This window comes from Hylobates moloch, unplaced genomic scaffold (genome assembly GCF_009828535.3).
Source record: "Hylobates moloch isolate HMO894 unplaced genomic scaffold, HMol_V3 SCAFFOLD_11, whole genome shotgun sequence".
Classification (NCBI taxonomy): domain Eukaryota; kingdom Metazoa; phylum Chordata; class Mammalia; order Primates; family Hylobatidae; genus Hylobates; species Hylobates moloch.
Window position 1 is genome coordinate 104,075,675 of NW_026652286.1, and position 24,226 is coordinate 104,099,900.

The 24,226-nt window shown below is 43.5% G+C and overlaps 1 protein-coding gene across 4 annotated transcripts in view; it reads left to right on the forward strand.

Annotated features, from left to right (window-relative positions):
* The first annotated feature begins 14,347 nt into the window (after positions 1 to 14,347).
* NTM (neurotrimin) overlaps positions 14,348 to 24,226 on the forward strand; it is a 982,933-nt gene continuing 973,054 nt past the window's right edge. Inside the window, exon 1 of one of the 4 annotated variants that reach the window (XM_032167911.2) lies at positions 14,348 to 14,715. In XM_032167911.2, the coding sequence (XP_032023802.1) occupies positions 14,634 to 14,715 (82 nt within the window). In that variant the 5' untranslated portion in view covers positions 14,348 to 14,633. The remainder of the gene's footprint in view (positions 14,716 to 24,226) is intronic. The other 3 variants (XM_032167912.2, XM_032167914.2, XM_032167916.2) reach the window with 3 other exon arrangements.

The following is a 24,226-nucleotide window of genomic DNA, read 5'->3' on the forward strand; positions in this document are numbered from 1 at the left end:
TCCAGACTTCTTTCTGAGTGAAGAAAAACAACAATAACAACTAATTCCCTTTGCTTAAGGCACTATATATATATTTTGCTACTTGTGAAATATATACAACAAAATAATAACAGACGTATGCCTACTGAGTTTATTTATAATCTTTTCTACCATCTAATAACTTCATTTCAGCCTATAAATTTCCTTTTGTCACTTTCATGAGATTTAATATATAAGGCCGGGCACGGTGGCTCACCTCTGTAATCTCAGCACTTTCGGAGGCTGTGGCTGGTGGATCATTTGAGGTCACGAGTTTGAGATCAGCATGGCTAACATGATGAAACCCCATCTCTACTAAAAAAGTAAAAAGATTAGCCAGGTGTGGTTGTGGGTGCCTGCAATCCCAGCTATTCGGGAGGCTGTGGTAGGAGAATTGCTTGAGCCTGGGAGGTGGAGGTTGCAGTGAGCTGAAATCACGCCACTGCGTTCCAGTCTGGGCGACAGAGTGAAACCATGCCTTGAAAAACAAAAAAAATAAAAAATAAAAAAATAGAAAAAGATTTAATATATAATGTTCTCATTCTTTTATCAATATTTGTAATTTTCATTGGAATCCCTGTTTAGGATTTTTCTCTTTTGGAGTAAAGAAAAATAATTTCCTTATTTCTCTGTTAATTGCTATTATTGCATTTCAATCTGAGAATGAGCTCAGAGCATTCTGATTGTTAAGGTGTATGCAGACTTCATTGACCTAAAGGTGATCTGCTTGTGAAAATTTCATTGCGTTTGGAAAGGCTGAGCATTTTCTATTCATGAATTTAAGTTTCTGTCTGGTTTTTTTTTTTTTTTTTTTGAGACGGAGTCTTGCTCTGTCACCCAGACTGGAGAGCAGTGGCGCAATCTCTGCTCACTGCAAGCTCTGCCTCCAGGGTTCACGCCATTCTCCCACCTCAGCCTCCCAAGTAGCTGGGACCACAGGCGCCCACCACCACGCCCAGGTAATTTTTTGTATTTTTAGTAGAGATGGGGTTTCACCGTGGTGTCAGCCAGGATGGTCTCAATCTCCTGACCTCATGATCCGCCTGCCTCAGCCTCCCTCTGTCTGTTTTTTATACCTGCCTATCTATCCACCCATCCATCCATCTTATTCATTTAAATATTTTCAGAATGTTGATTCTTTACTAATATCACTGTGTGCTATGTGTTTTTCTTATTTGTGCTCTCAGTTTTTTAAAGTTGTGTGAATATTTTTTACTTTAATTGAGGAATTGTCAATTTGTCCTTGCATTTACAAAAGCTTTTAATTTGATAACTTTTTGTTCATTTCATTGAAGCTCATGACTATTATTTCTTCTTAGTGGATTACACTATTTATCCTATGAAGACCTCTGTTTTTCTCACAGTTAGTCTTTTCATCTTGATTTCTGTTCCTTTTGATATTAACACCATTGTATCTGCTTTCTTGTTACTATTTTCCTTGCATATTATTAAAGCTCCTGGACTGCATTATTTTAGATGTACCTTAACAAATAGCATAAATTATATATTTTTTCCAATCTTCAAATCTCTGTGTTTTTATAGAGAAAGTTCATTCAGTCATATTTATTTGGAGTGGTAAAATGGGAAGACTTTTTCTAGTCACCTGCCTTTATGTTCCATTCTTTGTAGTTGTTTATTTACCTCTTTCAGATTTTTTGCTGTATTTTTAAAGTTCTCTGTATTTCTGTTTTTGTCTTTTTTCCTTCTCAATAGTTTAGAAGTTATTATCTTTCCATTTTTATGCATATTATTTATACATCTTTAACACATGGAATTACTTTTTTTTTTTTTTTTTTTGAGAGGGAGTCTTGCCCTGTCACCCAGACTGGAGAATAGTGGCCCAATTTTAGCTCACTGCAACCTCTGCCTCCTGGGTTCAAGTGATCCTCCTGCCTCAGCCTCCCTAGTAGCTGGGATTACAGACATGTGCCACCATGCCTGGCTAATTTTTGTATTTTTAGTAGAGACAGGGTTTCTCCATGTTGGCCAGGCTGGTCTTGAACTCCTGACATCAGGTGATCCACCCGCCTCGGCCTCCCTAAGAGCTGAGATTACAGGTGTGAGCCACTGTGCTCGACTGGAATTCATGTATTTTTCTAAAAATATGTAGAGCTAGTCATTATTCTTTAGCTTGTCTTTTCTTCCTGCTTTCTTGTTACACTGCTGTCCACCTAACAAACCCTTGGTCTCTCCCGTGTCAAAAGTATCTGACATTTAAGTTTAAGATGTTAAGAATTATTTATTTTTTACAAAACCATCACATCAATAATGATTTAAATTGAATGATAAATAATACTGGTTTATTTCTACTCTACTATTACTGTTATCTGTATACTTTGGCATTTAGAAAATGCTTTCTGTCTCCTTTACTATTTTTTATAATAATCACTATCTTCAATAAAACTGTCCCAAGATTTGTCAGTATCTGGTGAAAGGCATCTTCCAGCATAGCACCTTACAGGAGGTGTCTCTAGAACACAACTCCTACTTGTTAGCTCACTGCTATGGCCTTAGTTTGGGGCCTTCACATTTTTTGCCTAAGCTTTTTTTGACCTCCTAATTGGTCTTTCTGCTGCCATATGGGACTTAGCATGAGCTGAAAACAACAACAATAACAACAACCACAACAAAAATTACTTTCCCTTAAACCACGGAGATTCTAAAGTTTTTTCTTTTGTGTCAGTTATTGTCACTCATCTTGATTAATTCAATAACCATTATATGTATAACTGCTGATCAGTATCCTACTTCAACTGTGAACAACTTTACAGAGAAATCATGCTAATAGTTGTATCTGTAGTAGTTGGACAGTGTCTGCCTCACAGTAGGTGCTGAATAAGCACTGGACTACTAATACCATAACTGAGTGAATACATGGTGTCCTCCTGGATGGCGGGGGTGAATTGTCACAATATTTAGACCAGACAGAGCCGACCACAGTGCCTGAATGTAGCTTGAGCTCAATAATACTTGTTGATAGCTTGATTTATGAATGCACATCTTTAAGTCTCTCTAACTTGACAGAGAAACAATACAATCCTATGCTATATTTAAAGGAAACAAAGCACTCAGCACTTCTGTAATATGAACAATGCTTTTCTAAAGTGGGGACATCATCTGGAATCAGTAATTGCAATGTAAAGGCTGAGGGGCGGACCTCATGCATTCTTTTTCTGATTTGATTATATTGTGACTGCTTGATTATTTTGCTGCTCACTTTTCCTTCCTATAAGATAAGGAAGAAAACTAAGGTGAGTTAAGCATAGTATAATAACCAATAAACATGTGAAAATTCTGGTTGTATTTTCACTACTTTCACTTTCACATGTGATTTTGATTGAACTGCTTTAGTAAATGCAAAACACAAACTGGAAGAGAAAGAGTGTGTTAGGCTGTCTTTGTTGTTGTTGTTGCTATAGAAAAATAGCTGAGGCTGTAATATCCTTACAAAGAAAAGAGGTTTAACTGGCCCATAGTTCTGCAGGTTGTACCCGAAGTGTGGCGCCAGCATCTGCTCTGCTTCTGGTGAAGCCTCAGGGAGCTTTTACTCACAGCAGAAGATGAAGCGGGAGCAGACCCATCACAAGGTGAGAGTGGGAGCAAGAGAGGGAGAAGGGGGAGGCCAGACTCTTTGAAACACACCAGATCTCACATGAACTAAGAGAGGACTCACTTATTATCAAGGAGATGCTGCTAAACCATTTGTGAGGGATCCTGTCCCATGATGCAGTAACCTCCCACCAGGCTCCACCTCCAACAATGAGGATCACATTTCCATATGAGATTTGGAGGGGACAAACTTATAAAGCATATCAAAGAGGGAGAGTGTGGTGTGAGTGTGTGTATGGCTGTGCCTTCAGCTTTTATTAGGAGTTACGTTTCCTTGCCCCATGTAGGTGTCACACTTTTGCAGTGACATTTCTATAAACGTTTCATTTCTAATAACATCACACACAAACATCCTCATTAAAGCCATGTTTGCCCCCAAAAGCCTTTGCAATGACACAAGGAAGTTTCTGGACTATTGTAGCAGGCACAAACTGTGTCTGTGTGTGCACAGTTCTCTTGACATTGACAGGAAGTTGTGAATTGAAGGCCCCTAATCTCATCTTCTCCCAAGAATAGACCTCCCTTTTGAATGAGATGGATGTGGGGAACAACGTTCCACCTGGAATTACTTCCTCTCCCATATTTCAGTAGCCAGTTGTCATATATTTGTCAATATATACCACCCTCAGAAAGCTGTTTTGGACTAAATGCAAGGAAGATATACTGAAGCTTAATTTATCTATTAAGTCAACAACCTGCACTTAATTTACAAACAAAAGAAAATAAAGACAGAAAGAAAAGAAATCAAAGGTAGAGACAAAGAAATCAAAATTATAATGTAAAATCAGTCTTTATTTCCTTAAAAACTTTCCCCCAAAATAATCATATATCTCTACTTAATTGAAAAAAACAATATCCTCTAGTAGGAGACCTAATATATGCTTGGAGCATCTTGAGTGCCAGTGGCTTTACATGTGCGCCGTGTTTAATCTTGTGAGGTTGTTTTTCTTCCCCATGTTCACTAATGGGGCATCTGAGACTCAGACAGCTTAAGTGTCCTATGAGTAAAGCTGTGTATACACACGGAGACACATACACTGGGGGAAGAAGCCAGGTCTGCCTCCCCTCAATGGCCATGCCATCTATTCTGCCTCTAGGCCTCTAAACCAACTGCAGGAACTTTCTTCTTTCATAAGGTGTTTTTGTTAATATTTTTATCATTGTCATTATGTTATCTGTGCATAGTTTGTTTTATGTTGTGTAGTAAGTAAAGATGACTGATTCCTGGACATTAAGAAGAGGGTAGGGTGTTAGGACACCTTGGTTCCCACCACCCCTTCACTGCTGCCTTATTGTTTGTTTTTGGCTGGGAGTCTCGCTTTTCAGGGAAAGTCAGGAAATCCAGGATCTATTTTTCATCCTGTTACTTTTCTAAGATCACTTCCAGATGTAGCATGCTATCATTTTCTTTTTTTCTTTTTTTTTTTTTGACAGAGTCTCACTCTGTCACCCAGGCTAGAGTACAGTGGCGTGATCTTGGCCCACTGCAAGCTTTGCCTCCCAGGTTCACACCATTCTCCTGCCTCAGCCTCTTGAGTAGCTGGGACTACAGGCGCCCATCACCACGCCCGGCTAATTTTTTGTATTTTTTAGTAGAGACAGGGTTTCACCATGTTAGCCAGGATGGTCTCCATCTCTTGACCTTGTGATCCGCCCGCCTCGGCCTCCCAAAGTGCTGGGCATGCTATCATTTTGTATGCCTCAGTCTCCCACCCTAAAACAAAAATGACAATAACAAGCACTGATGAACACATACTTAATAAGTAGATTATGAGGTAGGGTATGTAAATGCACTTTGAAAATATAAATGCAACTTAGAGATATACGTGTGTTTGTGGTTAGATCCGTTCGTATATCGTGGTCACAGAATACTTTGCCAAGGGCCCCAACATTCATTAATTTGCTTTCCCTCCCATTTAGCTTTGATCTCAGCCTCATCTAAAGCCCAGCAGAATGGCAGGAAGGACTTGCACCGTGGGCAACGAATCACAATTCTTAGTGAGACAAAGGGCAGAGTGTATGGGTATGGGTGGGTGGCTCAGAGCACTTCAGAATGATTCAGGTAACTGTCTCCCTCTTTCCTCTTCTGGGCATAAATCAAGGGCTCCAGCTTTCTAGGCTGCCAATTCAACACCTTTTATAGGCACTTAATTCACTCAGAAATTAAAAATATATACATATCCCTAGCAGAAAGTACCATTATTCTTCAGCATGACACATGATTTGATTTTAAGCCTTTATGTGTCTTGTCTGTATTCTACTGTGGGTTAGAATCAGTCAAATGTCTGTGATGAACAGCCCTTGCTGTCTGGGCTAGTCGCCTCCCACAGAGACTCCACTGATCCCCTCCTCGAGGAATCTTCTCCCACCCCTGTAAAAGTAATCAGCGTAGCTTTTGGTGGGGGCAGCACATGGACAAGTCGGGTGTATGATAAGACCATTGCCCCACGCCCTCCTGCTGCCAGCTCTCCTATCTCCTCTCTGGAAAAGCAACCATCAGAATCACAAAGAGGACCACGTCGGTCATTGTTGTTGTCAAACCCAGTCTCTCAGGTTTCTATCCTCATCCTCACTTCCCCTTTCCCCATATTCCATATGCCCATACCCTGCCCAGGGATCCAGGGATCTTCTGGTCTCACTATGTAGGTCTCGCTCCTTCTTTTATAACCTGTGCTTGCTAAGGAAGCTGAAACCCCTTCACCCTGAGCTTTTAGTGATAGGCCACAGCTTAAATTGTCCATCTTTATAAGCGGCATGGTTGCATTTTTAAAGACTTAGAATTTGCAGTTATAAAGAGTACAGTTTTGGGTAAACAAGCCAGAGTGAATTTCTTGGTCAGAGGATTCTTCACAAGGGGCCATCCGATCAAACTTTGAAGGCATCCAGACACATTCTGGAATAAAAGAAACAACGTTGGACAAGGACCAAATGAGTTGATTCTATCCCAGTTCTGTTGTATGAACTTAAGCATGCGATTGCCCTTCTCTGGACACCACTTCTGAGTGTAAAATGACAGCATGAGATACTCATACAAGGGTTCCTAAGCTGGATTTCAGAGTCTTCCTCCAAATTCAGCTGGTGGAGTTCAATTGTTTTTAGATAGTATTAAGATAGCATGAAGCCAAATCATTAAAAAAATATAAATCTTTCCCTAGACCATACTGTTCCTCCCTATAAAGTCTTCAAAACAGATGTGTCCATGGACAGAAATGGCCAAAAGCAGTAAAGTGACACTTACCTGTCAAATAAGCTCTGTTATCAGCCCCAGTACAGGAAAGTGGGTCTGCTCCAGGTACCCCCCAAAATCTCCCCACCATCCTTGAAGCCTGATCTCTACTCCTACCATTGTACTGTGTCCTGTTCAACTGGCTGGTGGGCAGCAGACTGCAAATAAGAGGTTTCTAGGGCCCACGTGCACCAGAGCTACTCATACATGTGATGTATGGGGGTGGGGGATGGGGCTAAACCACTGTCCCACGTCTGCCAAACTAGACTAGAGATTAGCACAAGATGGGAAGTTGTCCACATCCAGAGGGCCAAGAGAGGCTTCTCTAGGGGAATGACCTAATTCACCATCCATTCCACTGTATAAACCTTCAGAAATATCGAATTTTATTGCTTTCACTTTCTTACTCAGAATCAACAGCAGTGATCTTCTCAAATTCAGTTCAAACTGTGTAGATATTCAGGACTCTCCAGTTTAGGCTCAAACTCTGTGAACTCTCAGTACTCTTGAACCACAGCCTCAAATTCATCCACGTTGGATCATTGCTGATTTCCACAGAGCTTTATGTTCACATCCAGCCTTTACCATGCTATTCCCTTCGGTTTAAATGAGTTCCTACTTTCTTTCATTACAAACTGATCAAGACCAATGTTGCTCTGGGAGTTCTCACTGACCATGCCAGGCTACCATGATCTTTGCCTTTTGAGTCCCAGTTTCACTTAAAGTATAGCCAAATATACTATAAGAGAAAGAGCAGGCTCTTGGGTGTTTAGAGACCTGGCCAGTTACTCTCTGTACAACTGGGGATAAGTTAGTTAACCTCTTTACTTGAAAATTAAGGATAATAGTATTTATCTTCTAGAAACACTGTAAAGATTAAACAAAATGACATGCGGAATTTTCACACAGAAGCAGTTCATGAAGTGGTGTTTTGCTCCCACTTCCAGAGCCCCAACCTTTGGAAGAAGTCGGATTTGGTCCATTATGATTTCCTCTATGACCTTATTTTAATTCCAATTTTATATCAACACTGGCTACTTGTTTTTTTTTTTTAAGCAAATGGCTTCAGATGCCTACATCTCTGCCTAAGGCATTCTCTCCCACAAGCATCACATACTATCCAGACATTTTCATTGTATCAGGGAAAGTCATGTGGGAAGGGCAGGAAAGCAAGGACATTTCTACTCATGGCCCTCCAGATGGACGCCTTTAGTCCAGATCCTCTGAGGTGTGAGGGACAGAAGCTCAACTCAAACTAACTTAAGCAAATACGGGATCAGGAATTCCGAAGGGTGGGTGTCTGGGTCCATACATGACATGTCCTCCTTTCAGTGATGGCCTCTCCTCTTGTTCCTTCTTTCCTTTTTGTTGACTCCATTTCCTTGCAGAGTTCTCCATGCTTTAGGAAAGATGTCCTCTAGCTGCAGCCCCTCTTTCCCCAAAGCACCTGGAAATTTCTCAGGAAATAAACTGACCAGGCCAGGGGCCTATGCCCACTCTTATGCCAAGAGTAGAGCAGTGCCTACTCCAACCACATCCGACTGATTCCCAGTGTTCTGGGGATCCAGATGCAATAGCCACCCTGTCTACTACAGACCCAGGAAAAATATCCCTGACAGTAAGCATCCTGAAGGCACTGATTCACACTGTGAAGTTCATGTTGAATATTATCCAGCACACTGATTGGTTTTTTCAAGCAAGCTGATCCTAAAGACCAGGAGCCAATGTGTCTGCATGCCGATCACTGTACTGGGACATTTATAACCTTCATTTTAATGAATCTACAACTCTGTGCAGTAGATATTATTATTTCCACCTTAAGGATGAGGCGGGATGAGATGATGTGAGAACACTGAGCATTACTGGATTGAACTTGATCAATGGAATTAGACTCGAATCCAGGTCTTCTGATTTTAAATCTTAAATTACTTCTGTTATACTGCTCTATGGTAGTTCTTCTTCTTGAGATGAAGGTGATAAATATAAATCAAGGCCAGATGACTATGCCTGTAATTCAATTAGAAAACACTGAAAACTCCTTTTGTAGGACTTTGGGCTTACATCCCTGTGTCCTTAATTTCTGGGCTGTTAACAGTTACACGTTCATTTTAATATCAGGTTAGGCAACTTATCAGTAAATCAGAAAACCTGCTGCTCTAAGTCAAATTCTCAGAGTAGACTCACATAATTCAGACATTACCTGTGCCTGGACCCATTCCATTCCCATCCAAAGTGACCATGCTCAGAGCCCCATCCAAGATGGCTGCAGCTCTCCCTTTCTGGGGAGAGTCCCTTTAAGGTAGGAGGCTGCCTTCCTCCCACCATGGTTTTCACCCTCCCTGAAGTGGCATTGCAAGTCAAAGCTGAACCCGGCCCAACCCCAGATGTGTGAGGGCAGGCTGGCTTCCTCTTCCCCTAGGGCAGGCTCCTCCAAGCTTCTGGGCATGTAAGATCACCCACCGCATGGAGCCTCAGCAGAGGCAGGCCACAGCAGGCGGATGGCAGCAGAGCAGCGGCTTTTGTTAAGTCCTGAGCATTATTTCAGCACTGCTCTTTAGATTTAAGCTCCTGCAGTTCTTTCCATAATAGCTGATAGAAATAAAAAACACTGCCTCCACACCCCTTCCTCCCTCACTCACAGGCACACACACACCCACCTCCTCCTCCTCCTCATGGTGGCATTCTGTCTGCCAGTCCTTCAAGCCTGGCCCACCATGTGTGAGTGATTATGCATCCCCTCTCCTATGTCTGCTGTCAGGGTTCAGCTGGGATTTGGACAGCAGGGCAGCCAGGTCCCACAGTGAGCTTACTGGACTTATTGTCTATCGTTGGGTAAGGTGACAGGTGTGCATGGGGACAGTTTACAGAGAATCAATCCCTATTTGTACTAGCTCATTGCACACAGTGCAGATTCCTAAGCTGCCCGATGATAAAAGGTTTATGAAATGCAATCCTAGCTGCCCTCTCCAAAGGAGTTGAAGACCTCATCTGTTTCCCCTTCCTTATTTTTTATTTTTATTTTTATGCCCCTTCCTTGTTTCTTATCTGCAAACAGAAAAATCATGTCTGTAGTAAAGTTCTTCTAACTTCAAGCAGTGTGGGTGGCGAAAAATTATCATTCTGTCTAGAATTTAAGGTCCCTTTCCGGACATTAATTTTGTCTTACGCCATTCATCCTCCTCTGCAAAAAAAGTGGACTCATGAACTGGGAAGTAAATGGTGCATAACATAAATTTGGCTAATGCAAAAGGCAAAGTGAGTCCTCCAGACACCTGATGAGAAGTACTTGAGCCTTCTAACTCAGAGGAAGGAGCTCTGATTGTTGAGGAGGGAACTGCGATTTCAAAGTGTCCCCTTCCAGTCATAGCTCCCCCCAATCATAGCTTCCCCCAGTCAGAAGTTCTTTAGTCATTGCCTCACTTCTACTGGCAGAAATCTCTAACCATAGTCACGAGCCACCCCAAAGCAGAAGGACCAAGCTGTGCATTCTTTGGGGTAGTTGCAACAATGGAGATTCTCAGTCCTAAGCCTGATAGATCCTGAGACTAGAATGGAAAATGGAAAGGAAGTTTGCTGACTGCATTGATGAGACCTGTTCCATTAGGCAACAGATGTGCTTGGTTGAATGAAACCCTTCTGTGTGTAGCCTAGGATCAGCTTTTCGATTTGTAATTACAGCAATGAGCAGCTGACTGATCCAACATGCCTGTATTGATGATGCTGTGTTAAACCCAATAACAAAGGAGGGAAAAAGATGCCTTCTCTAGAAGGAGGTTAATGAAGTGCTTTTGTGAAACCTGGAGGCCATTGGGAAATTTTACTTCATGTGGCAAATTCAAGCATTGAAAGAGCTATAGCTCTCAAGATAGTTTAGCATTTAGCAGTGTTCAGAACCCAAATTAGACTTCTGGTTCGGCAATCCCTGAGGATATATTTTGCCTCAATGAATGCACAAAGCATAATGCTGAAACAGCTCTGTCCAGGAGTCTTAGTTCCCAAGCACAGATAGCTTCTACCAATGACACATGGTAGGCCACATCCATCTCAATTTGGTGAAAACAGTAAAATTAATGAAAATTAGTTGATGGTTAGGCTATGGTTGGGATGGGGGTGTAATTGCTATCCTGTTTCAGATGTGGCGTTGAAACGACTCAACCTAATCTCGCAGCCCCTAGGGGACAGAACTGGGATTTGGACCCCAAGCAAAGCAGCCCTAAGTCTGCGCTCTCATTCAACAAGTCACGTCAGTGACACCCAGTGTCTGTGCCTGCCAGGTACCAGACATGGTTACGTCACCTGTGTGCAGAAAGTAACTGCCAAGGTTCATATTGTGCTAAGGCTCATTTAAAAAAATATTTTCAAGCTTTTATTGCTGTACAGAAGGGTAGGATGGGGGATCTCAGAAAAGTCACTAGAACCTCAAATATACTTGGTGTATTTCTAACTCTAGTTTTTAATTCATGGTATTCTTGTCCAGCAATATCCTTCCCTCTGCCTCAGATCTAGGATCAGAGTCACTCTCAAGGTGTTCATGACTCCCATCATCTCCAAAGAACTTTACAAAACTATCATAGAAAACGGCCACCTATCATGTGCTGTCTGATGAAATTAATTATATGTACCAACAATTGGAAACTCAGTTAAGATTGGAAGCAGTATATGAGTCTTCCTGTAGTTTTGTATCAACATATGTATTGTTTTGTAATGTTTATTAATAATCTCGTATGCTATTGAAAATGACAAAAAGATTATACGCTAGGATGCTTAATATCTATTTGAGTCCCTCACAGTATTTAGCACAGGATATTATTTTTGAAGTTGATCTAAGATGAAAATGCTTAGGTTTAAATCCTGATTCCATTCCTTAACTGTTGTGTGGCTGTGGACAAGCTTTTTCTGAGCCTCAATGCCCTCATCTATAAAATGGGGATGATAATATCACAACTTCATAAGTTGTGAGGATTTAATGAGAAAAATGCATGCAAAACACTGAGTATCACGTCTAGCACATTGCAAATAAATATCAATAAATGTCAACTCTGATGATTAATTTCTTATCATTTGTACACACACGAGAGCTTAATAAACATTGTAACTGCATAGATTTATTATAGTTCAGGGTGAGGACATTTACAAATGTTATTGTCCACCTCTTCTGATTGGGACTAAAGACTTACCAGTGGCCCATGATCTTTATCATCATTCTGGAGAGAAATGAAATGGTGGTGAAAGGAAGCCACCTTCCTTCTGCACTGCACTGTTATCACCTGCCGTCATGGTTGTTCCAAGGCATTTAATTACACATGTCACTGTGCTGAGCACCGCACAAAAAGACTCATCTACAGATAAAATTCTTGTCCATTGGGAGCTCACAATATCAAGGACATTTTGATAGACATGTGAATTAGAACTTGATGGCAAGAAGAAAAAAAAAATACCAGTTAACATAAAACATCTTTAAAATGAGAAGGAGTATAATAAATTATTCCAGTTCTATAATTTTATAGACAAGAAGCCAAGGTTCACAGAGGTGAAAGGACCTGCCTGAGATCTCCTGGTTGTGCAGAACCGTGAGTAGGATCTTGAGGTCCCCAGATCTTGAGGTCCCAGGGCCCCTTCCTCTCAAAGTCACAAGATCCCACATTCCAGGCAGTATTGTTCTTATTCATACACAGCACAAGATAAATTTCTGGGAGGCCAAGGCTGGAAGGACTGCTTGAGGCAAGGAGTTTGAAACCAGCCTGAGCAACATAGTGAGACTTCATCTCTATAGAAAATTAAAAAAAAAAAAAAATTAGCTGGGCATGGTGGGTAAGGCAGGAGGGTTACTTGAGCCCAGGAGTTCAAAGTTGCAGTGAGCTGTGATTGCACCACTGCACTCCAACCTGGGTGACAGAGCAAGAGTCTGTCAAAAACAAAAACAAAAAAGAAAGAAAAAAGAAAAAAAACAAGGTAAATTGTACATCTTAGACATGTGCAAAATGGCAGTGATGTTTTCATTTCACCTGTGTACACTAAAATACAAACAGACGAGTACTTTTCTTCTATGCAGTCTGAAAATACATTAACATTTTTATGGGGTTACAAGGAAGTATAATAATTAGCGGTGGAGTTCTAGAAGAATATTTTTAAAATGTGTGTCAAGGCATAGTAGGGGTATGAATGTGTCAGAATTAGCTAAGGAAGGTTCTGTGAGAAGCTACGTTTTCTGTTTCTTTTCTTTTTTCTTTTTTTTTCTTGAGACAGGGGCTGGCTCTCTTACCCAGGCTGGATTGTAGTGGCGCAATCTCGGCTCGCTGCGATCTCTGCCTCCCAGGCTCAAGCAGTTCTCCTGCCTCAGCCACCCAAGTGGCTGGAACCACGGGTGCACACCACCATACCCAGATATTTTTAGGGATTTTTTTTTAGCAGAGATAGGGTTTCACCATGTTGCCCAGGCTGGTCTTGAATTCCTGAGCTCAGGCTACTGGCCTTCCTCGGCCTCCCAAAGTTGTGGGATTGCAGGCATGAGCCACCGTGCCCAGCCAGGAGCTACATTTGCTAGATTTTTTGTCCACATCTTCTAACTTGCTTCTCATAAGGGGAAGCCAAAAATTAGAATAAATTTCCAGGCCCTAGAATTAGATCTCTTAAGAAATCATTTATATCCATTAGATTATTTCTGTTCGGTTTTTATTCTTTCTTATCACCGAGGAGGTTAATGTCTTCAACTCTCTGAGGAACTACACAAAGTTTACACTCAGAAAGCCCCTCCGCATGTCTAACCTGAATCTTTCTCGCTGCAGTTTAAATCACGGATGCTTCTGTTATTGCTTTAGTGGATGTGGACTGACCAAGTCATGGGGAATAAACTCTTGCTTTGTTTTCTTTTGAAGAAGGTTCTCCATCTTCAGACTGTAGAGCTTCTTCTCAAATACTAGGTACTTTGTACCTTTTCATTGTATCATATACACATGGATGACTTTAGGAAATTGATTTTTAAAAAGTGAATGAAAAAGAGGAGTAACATAGATGTTCTGAAACAGAAGTGACAGGAGGAGAAAATAGAAAGTTATTTACTATTTTCAAAGCAACTAAGTAGAAAGGTTGATGAAAGAGAGAAAAAAAAGCTGTCACTGAATGATATTTCCATTGGAGGGTAAAATAGGTACCAACAAATGAAATTTGACTCATCTTTACAAGTTTCACTGAGCGTGAAAATGTCCCTTTAAAATTTCCCATAAGCCATGGCTGGCTATGGGATTTTTCCAGTGCAAAGGGAATCTGAGTTCAGGAGGCCAGGGAATGCCAGGGGGAAAGGGATTTTCTGATACTCAGAAGACTCAGAGACTGTCAGTTTAAAAAATGAAAGTAATATAGAAGGGGCAAAGTGGCATTTATCATTCTATCTCTCCAGGCTCCTGTCTCTTTAATCAGCTAGCCTGATTTGCCCAGTAAATGATTCCTGAGAGTGTGTGTGTGTGTGTGTGTGTGTGTGTGTGTGCCCGCGCGCGTGTGTTGTAGCTCTGTCAATCCTTGGATTAGAACCAATGATTGCAGCTTGTAGGAGGGCTGTCCAGGGCCAGATTGTACAATGTGTCTCAGTGCCAGAGTATGAGTGGAGATAATTACGGAGAAGTCATACTCTCTCACACCCTCGGCTTTCTTGTTGTGTCCTTCAGCAAAACAGTGGATTTAAATCTCCTTGCACAAGCTTGAGAGCAACACAATCTATCAGGAAAGAAAGAAAGAAAAAAACCGAACCTGACAAAAAAGAAGAAAAAGAAGAAGAAAAAAAATCATGAAAACCATCCAGCCAAAAATGCACAGTTCTATCTCTTGGGCAATCTTCACGGGGCTGGCTGCTCTGTGTCTCTTCCAAGGTAAGAGCTTGCTATTGATTTGCCTTCGGTAGACCCAGGAATTGTACAGTGTGCTTTATAAGATTTGCAGACTCCCCGAGTCGGCTGTGCTGCGCTGTTTGCAGGTGGAGGAGAGAGCGTTTAGACAGCATGGCTGGGACTTCATTCTCCCGACTAGGCTGTGAGAATATTGATTTGATTCTGGCTGCTACCGGAATGGGGGAATGTATGTGCATAAGTAAAACGTGTTTGGTGCTCCCGTTAGGTCTGTGGTTGTGTGCTAGGCTCCCTGGCTTCACGCACATTCTTGCACACATACACAACGGAGCACACATGTAAGCAGGGGGAAATGACAGATTCGGAGGGCAACAGCGTTGCTAATGTGTTGCTTATGCGACTGGGAAGAAATTACAAGAGGAAACTTTAAATATCGGCCAGCGAACTTGCCAAGCTTTTAAAAGGAGCAAAGGGGAAAATGCAGGCTAGAAAGAATCAGGTGCTTCCTGTGAGGTTCTGGTCAGCGATCCAGCTTCAAGGGATGAGTCAATTTGCAGCAGCGGGGGACAACTGTATTAGTTTTAAATGTGTTCGGGGGTGTGTTTGTGGCTGGGGTCGGAGGTGTGGATAACAATCAGATAAAAGGGAGGGGAGCCAGGGCTCTGAAATTCTAAAAAGCTTTTCGAAGTTGAAGGGAGAGAGGCAATAAGAGTCGAATGCTAATTTTCTGTTTATTTATCGGCTGAGCCGGGAGCCCTGGGGGCTGCAGTTGAGTGCAAGCTTTGATGTTCCCAGTGCTGTGTTCTGTGCATTTGGAATCGGCCTCCACCTTCAGTCCATTTGCTGCACCGTGCCCCCCCACACCCCATCCCGGCTCTCACGTCCGTTCGTTCCAGCAACAGAATTATCCACTAATCTTCTTGCTCCCACCTGCCCTGTCCTTTGGGGTAACCAGTTTGCCTCTTTCCTATTAAACACAGCTAAAACTCGTAAGGATCGAGACAAGCTGAGAAACTTTCCCAGGGTGGCCCAGCAGGGCTGTGGGGGAGGAGCCCTCTCTCGGGAGGTGAGGCTCAGTCCTATGCAGTTGTATTCCCAGAGGAAAGTTCCCTCTGACCCAGTGAAAAACGATGGGGAGTCCCACCCCCTCGCCCTCTTCTCCCCCTGCAGTATGGAGTTCTCCTGATGTGAGCTGAGTCCTGAGCTGTAGTCCTGCTGACTCTTCTCCGAGGTTAGGATTTAGGGATTGCTGCTGTCCTCTTGACATAGGTTGCAGTGGCTGCAGTGTGGATCCACGTAAGGTGGGCAGAGAGACCAGGCTGGAAAGATCAAATGTGTACACCCTTGACTGGGGCTCGATGAAGAAGGCAAGGGGTGGGGACAGGAGGGATCTGTGTCGGATGATAAGGAAGTCCAAGGTGGTGAATCTTGCAGGGATGCCCATGATGTCGTCTGCTGCACCCAACCCCAGGAGGCACGGGCCTCAGGATCTCCCTGCTCTCCCCTAGGGGCTTTGGTGGGTGTTTGAGTGAAGGGAGTCAACTTGGAGGCATCCTTGATTGACTCCTCTTATATAATGTGGAGCAGTATCAGTGTGTGTGTGTGTGTGTGTGTGCGTGCGTGTGTGTGCACCCCTGCTTGTTCTGGGTGCGCAAGAATGAAGTGGGGAAGCTGAGTTCAGGATCGGGCAGTTTCGGAAAAGCAGTTTCTATGGGAGCTGACAGCAAAAATGGAAACTAAGCAGGCAAGGGGTAGGGTGAGGGGTCAGAGGTAGGGAGAGGGAAGGTCCCAAGCCCTCAGTAATTTCTATCTGTCCTGAGATCCATGTCTCTTCTGTCTGTGACATCAAACTGGAGACAATGACCAAACTTCCACCATCAACAGCTCTGCTGGCTGCATGCCAGGAGCCCCAGGGCCATACTGAATTTACATATAAATTAGCATACGTGATTTTTTTTTCATCAGAATAAATGCAGGGAAGCATAATATTTGCTCATACTTTGAATCGTCTCTGAATAGATGAGTAGCAAAGTGGTGGTGCAAATTTAAGGTGCCATCAGATTTTGTGGTTGTTCCTAACTTGGGGTAGGGGTGGTGGCCACAGCACTATCTCAGACCTTACTTATCACATTCTACCAAATCCTGAATTTCTCACAAAGAACGATGGCCTTATTTGTGCTACCCTCACCCAGTCAGCCCTGAATAGGCTTCAGTGTGTCGTAATAGAACAAGGCTGCCCAATTTTAAGGCAGAACGACCCCCAAAGACCCACATATTACATGCCAGTCAGATGTGGCAAAGGTGATGTCTGTTTTCTCTTTCAGAGGAAGGAAGCTGAAGTCTGCCAGCTATCTCTTATCAAACTTGCAGAATTACTGAGGCAGCCCAGGTCTTGCCTGCAATAATCCACCTCTATTGCATTGACCCAGTGGGACTAGTTAGAATGCAGTACACATTCCAAGGCGATTTTTTCTTCTCCTCTGTTTTTGTTTTAAGCTGGTTCTTCCTAGAGCTGCTACTTCCTGTGCCTCCTGCCTCTTGAAAAGGTGTCTGGTGCTAGTGACAGGTTAGGAACCCCTCCCTGACCTGCTCCTCCCCCCAACCCAACCAGCAACCATGATCCAGCTTAGGTAGGGAGGGGGGTTTCTGAGGGAATCAGCACTGATTAGTGACGCCGACAGGAGGGGCGATTAGCTCCCTGGGGCTCTGGCCCTAAGATACACCAGGGTTGATTAAGTAGAGGCATCTCTTTCCTGGGAGCAGACGCTACAGAACTGGATCAGGCGCTGTCCTTTGCAGCACACCCACCGCCCACCTTCTGCCACTGAGAGCCTCTGAAAGGAATGGCTGCTTGTGCTGCAGCTTCCTCTTTCTAGAAAACCGACCATTTCTCCTTCGAAGGATTGTTGTTTCTTTTAACACCTTCCGATTTGCTCGGCTAGGTTCCTCCCTTACCTTTCTCATTTCCTCACCTCTCTTCACATCCTGCATCCACTTAGCAGCTAGCTTGAGACACAGACAGGGCAGAGGAGAAGGAAAAGGTGCCTCGGCAAAGTTCACACTCCCCTTCGCGCAGCACCCAGGAGGTGGGTGGTGGGCGCCGTTCAGCTGGGCAGGCCGGCCAGGTTCCTGCCATGCACAGTACACATGTTGTGCCAGCAGCAGCTTGAGCTGAGCAATGCTTCTGAGATTCACGGGTGGCAGATGAGACCATAACAATATTTACTGGCAAAGTGGAAACCTTAGCCTGGGATGATGGGACGCTGGGCCTGACATAGGCATTGCAGGCTCTTGGAAGCATGGCAGTAAGGGGGTCAGGGAGCCTCATCCAATGGAACCTGCCTGCCAGGCTTGGGGCTGCCCACTTGGGGCAAGTTCCTGGCAAGGCGTGCACAGTGGCACAAATGTAGCTCACCTCCAGCCTTTGTATTAGGAGGCCACTTCACCAACGGGGATGGCCCTCTGAGCATTCGCTCGAGCGTGCCTGGGGAGCGTCTGCCGTGGCCAGCAGGTCGCGCTGCATGAAGACCATTCTTGAAACTGCAGCTTTAGTTACCAGGCACAGAGCCTGGTCCTGGTCCTGATTCTTCCCATTTTTGGTTCCCTTAAAGCCAAATATAAGCCCCCAAATCTCGTCTTATCAGCTACAATGTGCAGTCCCTGACTTCTGTTCTTTCTCAGTAACCTTCTTCTATAGCGCTGGTTTTAATTCAGGCGTCCTGAATAGTGTCTTCAGCTGTGTCTCTTGGGTCCCTGCCTGAGGTGATAGGGTCTAGATTGCCTGCTGGCAGTTCCCTGGGTTCTGCTCTCTGCCTGCATGCCGTCTGCCAGGCTGGTACTGGCTCCTTTTCTTGATGGGCCAAACAACCTGGTGTTGATTTTAGCCAAAACTTGTCCCTTGGGATGAAGTGAGCTCTCTCAATATCCCAAGAAATGGCAGAATTTCTGAATCAATATGGGTCACATGATTCTGACGTGTGCAAGAAACATGCTGGAGAGATTTGCAATGCTCTTGCCATTCAATCATAGTAGAGGCACACTTTGGGTAGGATGAACAGGTCTGTGATTTGGCTTTTTTCCTAGTATTTTGGATTCAAGCTCATGATCTGCTTCTGCCCACAAACTAGAATGCTGAAGGTCAACAAATAAACAAACAAAAAACCCACATTGCTCTCTATCTTGCTGTAGCAGAGATCCTACAAATGCTTCCAACACCCAATATGCATGGTCTCCAGGTTTCAAGCCATTTCTAGTGATCTGAACATAGCTCCATGGGGGACATGTACATCTAAGCTCAAATTTCTCTGTTTTCTGTAGGGAAAAATCTTTCCCTCTGCGGGCCTATCTCCCCACCTGCCCGCCAGGCCGGGGAGCGACTCCCCTGGGCGTTGTAAGGACTCATTAATGCTTGTAACACTCCAAACATGTGGTGCTAAGTGGAACTCCATGCTGAGATTATATTTATGCAGTTTACTTCCTTTCTGCTCTGTTGTCTTGTTACATGTTTATTTTATGTCTATAGTCATTTGAAATTCAATAAAACCAATTAAACATAAAAAAAGAAAGCATACAGTAATAAAGAAGTCGGTGGCATACAGTTTGGAAGGGTCAAAGGGTACCATCCTAGTGTTCCTAGAAGCGTCTCCTCCCCATTGTGGGAGGGTGCTTCATCTTTTCAGAGAGTGCACTGGGGAAGGGCAGAAGGGCTTTAGAAGGCAGTTGCGGGGAGCATGCCTCCCATCCCTTTGCAAAAGGAGGCTTCAGTGTGGGACTGCAGTGTGAATGGTGGAGGGGGGAGCACTAGGGAGGATGGAGCTGGAGGTAGGAGTTTCAGAAAAAATAGCTCTAATCTGGATTGGCAAAGGGTGGGAAAAAAGAGCTCTAGCTTCTGCTTTGACTATGATTTTTGGTCAGTAACCTCTGAGAACTTTATTTTTTCTTTCATGTATGTATGTATGTCTTTATTTATGCAACCTTCTGGATTAAGCCTGCTCTTGCTACCACTGCTTAAACTGAAAAGATATAGGAGTACATCCGTTTTCCTTCCCATTCTCTCTCCCTCCTTCCCTCCTTCTCTCCTTCTGCCCACTCCCCCTACTTCTCTGTTCTTCACCTTAGCTTTTTCTCTTTCCATTTTTCTGTCTTCCTTTTGTTTTTCCTTCTCCTCTATGGGAAAAGTAATTGATCAGTTGACAGATCTAGGTCAAGCTGGCAGGGGTTGCTCTGCTTCATGCAGGCTTGCCTAGGAGAAGGAGGGGAGAGCCTGTCTTCACAGTTCACAAGGAGCCCAGCTGATGTGATGGAAGTGGGGAGGGAGGCCAATGGACCATGGGCGAGTTCAGCCCTCCCCAAAAGGTTCTCTGGGATCCTATTAATTACAGAGTCTTCCATTATTTGGTATCTCTCACACTCTAATTTTCCATATCAAATTTATCTTTGCCTATTTCCTGCTTTTTTTCTCAGCTTCTATAAGCTGCCTGTTTCGGTTTTTCTTTTTCTTCTTTCTACTTGCCCCTCCTTTCTCTTCTCCTTTTTTACTGCTTCTAAAATCATGACAGGAGATCACAGAATCTCCCCTACTTAAGTCATATTAGAGAAATGGCCTTTTGTTTATTTGCAAGTGGAGAAACAGAAACCCTGCCAGAAGAGCTCTGTAAGTCATTTGCAAACTGCAAAACAAACCAACAAAGATTCACATTTTCATTGCGGAGAAGAGAGTATTTCAAGAGAGACTGTCAAGCTAAGAAATCAAATATTGGAAAACACATTCTTCAGCTCTGTTACTAAGGACATCTTAGGTTACTAAATTTGATTTTTTTTTTTTTTAGCTTCTGTGAGAGTATTGCCCTTTGCAATAATAAAAGACTGGTCAAAAGACTGCTGGTTTTGGCTTTACTTACTCATTCAAATTCACTCTCCAGCAGTGCTTCCTTTGCTCATCTTGGAAGTGTCACCAAACTCTCACCCTAACACAAAATCCATCTGGTTGTTTATTTGTCCACTGGCTCAGTCACATCCAAGTGTTTATTGAGTGCCTACTACGTTCGGTGAATTGTTTTAGGTGCTGGAGATACAACAGCAATGAAAAAGCAACTAACGAATAAGACCAAAGACCTACTTGCATCTCTCAGATTTGGCTTGGCTTGGCATCCTTTGGCATAAATGGAAAGCAACAACAGCAGTACCAGAAGCAAGGGTGGAGACTCCATGACACAGCCTCTGGCCTCCTATGCAAATGATGATGGATGGCAGGAAAGTAACTAGCCCTCAATCCTTGTTTTGAGACAGGGGTCTGGGGAGAGGAGGTGCACGCCCTGGCTCTGGGTTCTCATAACACAGAGCTGCTGCCTTTGCTACTCCACACAACCTCTTGTAGAAAAGGAGCTCATGGATGTCTTTGGTGTATATAGGATGGGGAACGCTGCTGTGAGTTCACTGTCTTTGTGGTCATTGTCTTGTGTGTTTGAGTTACTGGTTGATGCTGAACATCACTGTCACCTCTCTGGCCTCTCCACCTCCTTTACGCCCTGACTTCTGCACAGAACTGGAGGGCCAAGAAGATAAAGGGAGAATACCAGATAAGGCCAGGGAAGAATTTGCCTCAGACAGCTTTTCTGCATGAGGCAAATACTATTCATCTGACCTCTAGGAGGGATTCAGAATTCAGGGTAGAGCTAAGATAACCTCCTCTATGAGAACCCTTTTAATTTGCTACCCAATCATCACATCTTCATTTAGAGTTCCTGGAATAATACAAATGCATTATTAACAAAAGGAATTTCTTTGTTTTCTTCTGGTGGGATACAATGTTTTGGACGTCACATTGCATAGTTGTTCTCCTACACACCCATCTTCTTTCAATCCATGGATTGTGTTTGCAGCACTATGTGCACAGAGGTAACAAAGCTGCTCTGGTGCTCATGCTGTGTACTATAGCTGCACCCTGAATGCTTTAGGAGGGCTGCTGCTATCTGCATTTCCATCATGGTGGTGGTGATCATGACTAGGTTTTCTCATAAACCCATGATTCTTCCAAGTCCAGTGGTCTAGAGCAATTATACATCCCCCAACTTGATCTCAGAAGTCAGAATGCTCCTCAGCGGGTAGGTGCAATCTGCATTTATTTGCAATACTCTGTCTGTAAGCCAGTGGTTTGCAAACTTGCCATACCATAAAATCACCTGGGGAACTTTATAAAAATACCATTGTCTGGACCCTATCACAGACCAATTAAATCAGTATCCCTTTGAATGGGGCCCCACACTGATATTTTTAAGAGCTCTCCGAGAAGGCCTAATCTGTAGTCAGGTTGAAAAGTGTACCTCTAAAGCCATCTGAACATGTTCAAAGACCTTGGGTAAGACACATCCCCTCTGTGGGCTTCAGTTTTCTCACTCTAAAATAAAACACTTGGACTAAGAGATTTTCAAGTCTCATTCCAACCTCAACATTTGGCAATACTGCAATTAGTCTTTTTGAGTATAGTTATTGATAGGTAGTGGTGCTAAAAGAAAATACTCAGCACCAGCCTCTGCCTGCAGGAAGGTAAGAATATAAACAGCATCACAGACGAATGAACAGAGTCAGAACGTGTAAGTGGTGTGTGTGCATGCAAACTCTACATGCTATCTCATATACCTGATGTTGTGTATTCATATATGCATGCATTTACTTACCTGTAAAGCATCCTTAGAATGGATGGACAGGATTAACTTGTCATGGGTAGGGGGAATAGAACTGATAATGACTCTCAATTGATCAATTCCTAAGCCTTCCTACAAGACAAATTCAGGAGGCATTTGATTGAGGGTCAGAAAGGAATGTGTTTGAGCTGGATTGGAGAGTGCTCAGCAATGACGAGCCTTAGAAGAAGCTCCATCCCTAGGTGTGAGAATTACATATTTCTCTTCTACCTAGCCTCCCTGCCCCTCCCCAGGAATCAGTTATCCAGCTGCATGGCTTCCACTACTCCCTCCTTCTCATGCTCAATAAAGACTCATGCTCAGAACCTCAATGACAATTTTGCAGCTTCATATGTTAGGTAGAAGTGATGCTGGCTCCGCTCACATGGCCGGGAAAGCTCCTGTGGTGTGTGCAGGAGTGAAAACTTGTTTGTTTTCTGATGGAGTCAGCAGATCTAAGAGGCACATTAGAGCAGGGCTACTGGCAGATTTGTGCCAAGTTTAGTCTCTGGGTAACCCATACACCCACCTGGCTGCCCAGAGTGTTCATACTGCTGTGCCAGACAACTCCTGATTCACAACCAGCTCAGGCTCAGAGGGACTTTCAAGATACTTTATTTCAGTTCCTCGTTTTGGGCTCTGACCCCTCAACAATGCAGCTGCAGTGGTCCTCCAGCCTTTATCTCCAATGACAGGAACTTGCATGTCTTCAGAAGTCCATTGCATGTGACTGTCAGATTTCAGGAAGAGAGGAGGATGGGAAGAAGAGGCAGGGGAAGAGGAAGGAGAAGGAGATTCTGCCTTCTTATAGAAACCAGCCACATGTCCTGTATCTGGAGAGTGGTTATAACATAGCGGCTGCAGGCCCAGATTGCCTTGAGCCAAACCTGGCTCTGCCTGTTTCTGGTTTGAGATCTGTGGCAATTGAATCAACCACTGTACAACTCAGCTCCTCTTCAATAACAGAGAGATAATTACAGGACTTACCTTGTAAGGTTATTATAAGGATTAAACAAGTTAATGCAAATAAAATGTTTGAATACTGCCTCGTACATAGTAAGCTCTCAATAAATATTACCTAATTCTACTACCCACAGGACTGGTCTAATTTTTCTACAACATGACTGTTTTCAAATATTTGAAACTGTGATTTCCTCCCTTTCCCCCCTGAATTTCCTCTTTACTAGGTTAAATATTCCAAGGTTTGCCTCCTATTTTCCATAAAATCATCCATTAACAGAGTGCTGGTGGTTCTTCTCTAGAGTTGTTCTGCTTCCTCTGCATCCTTCTTCCAGTCCTCTCCCAGCGTGTCCTGGTAGCCCAGCATATGAGAGCCCAGCATGTTATAGCTTCTCCTGATTCCAAATCCAAGTAGAATGAAGTCTCAGCTCTGTGGCAAGGCATGTGAAATCCTAAGGGTCTGTCCTCAGTTTGCCTCTCTCCTAAACCGACGCACTCCCTGCTCCATGGCCTCTTTGGGGTTTCCTGTTGCTCCCTCTGTAAAGCACACGGGCATGCTGTTCCTTCGGCTTATGCTCAGGCCCTACCCTGCCCCTCTCTACCTAGAAAATGTTTTTGATATTTTCAGACTAAATTCAAAGTTTGGTACCCTTTCCTTTGAGTCTTTTTTTTTGAGATGGAGTCTCCTGCCCAGGCTTCAGATGCAATGGTGCCATCTCAGCTCACCTCAACTTCTGCCTCCCGGGTTCAAGTGATTCTCCTGCCTCAGCCTCCAGAGTAGCTGGGATTACAGGCATGTGCCACCACGCCCAGCTAATTTTTTTCTATTTTTACTAGCGATGGGATTTCTGCATGTTGGTCAGGCTGGTCTTAAACTCCTGACCTCAGATGAT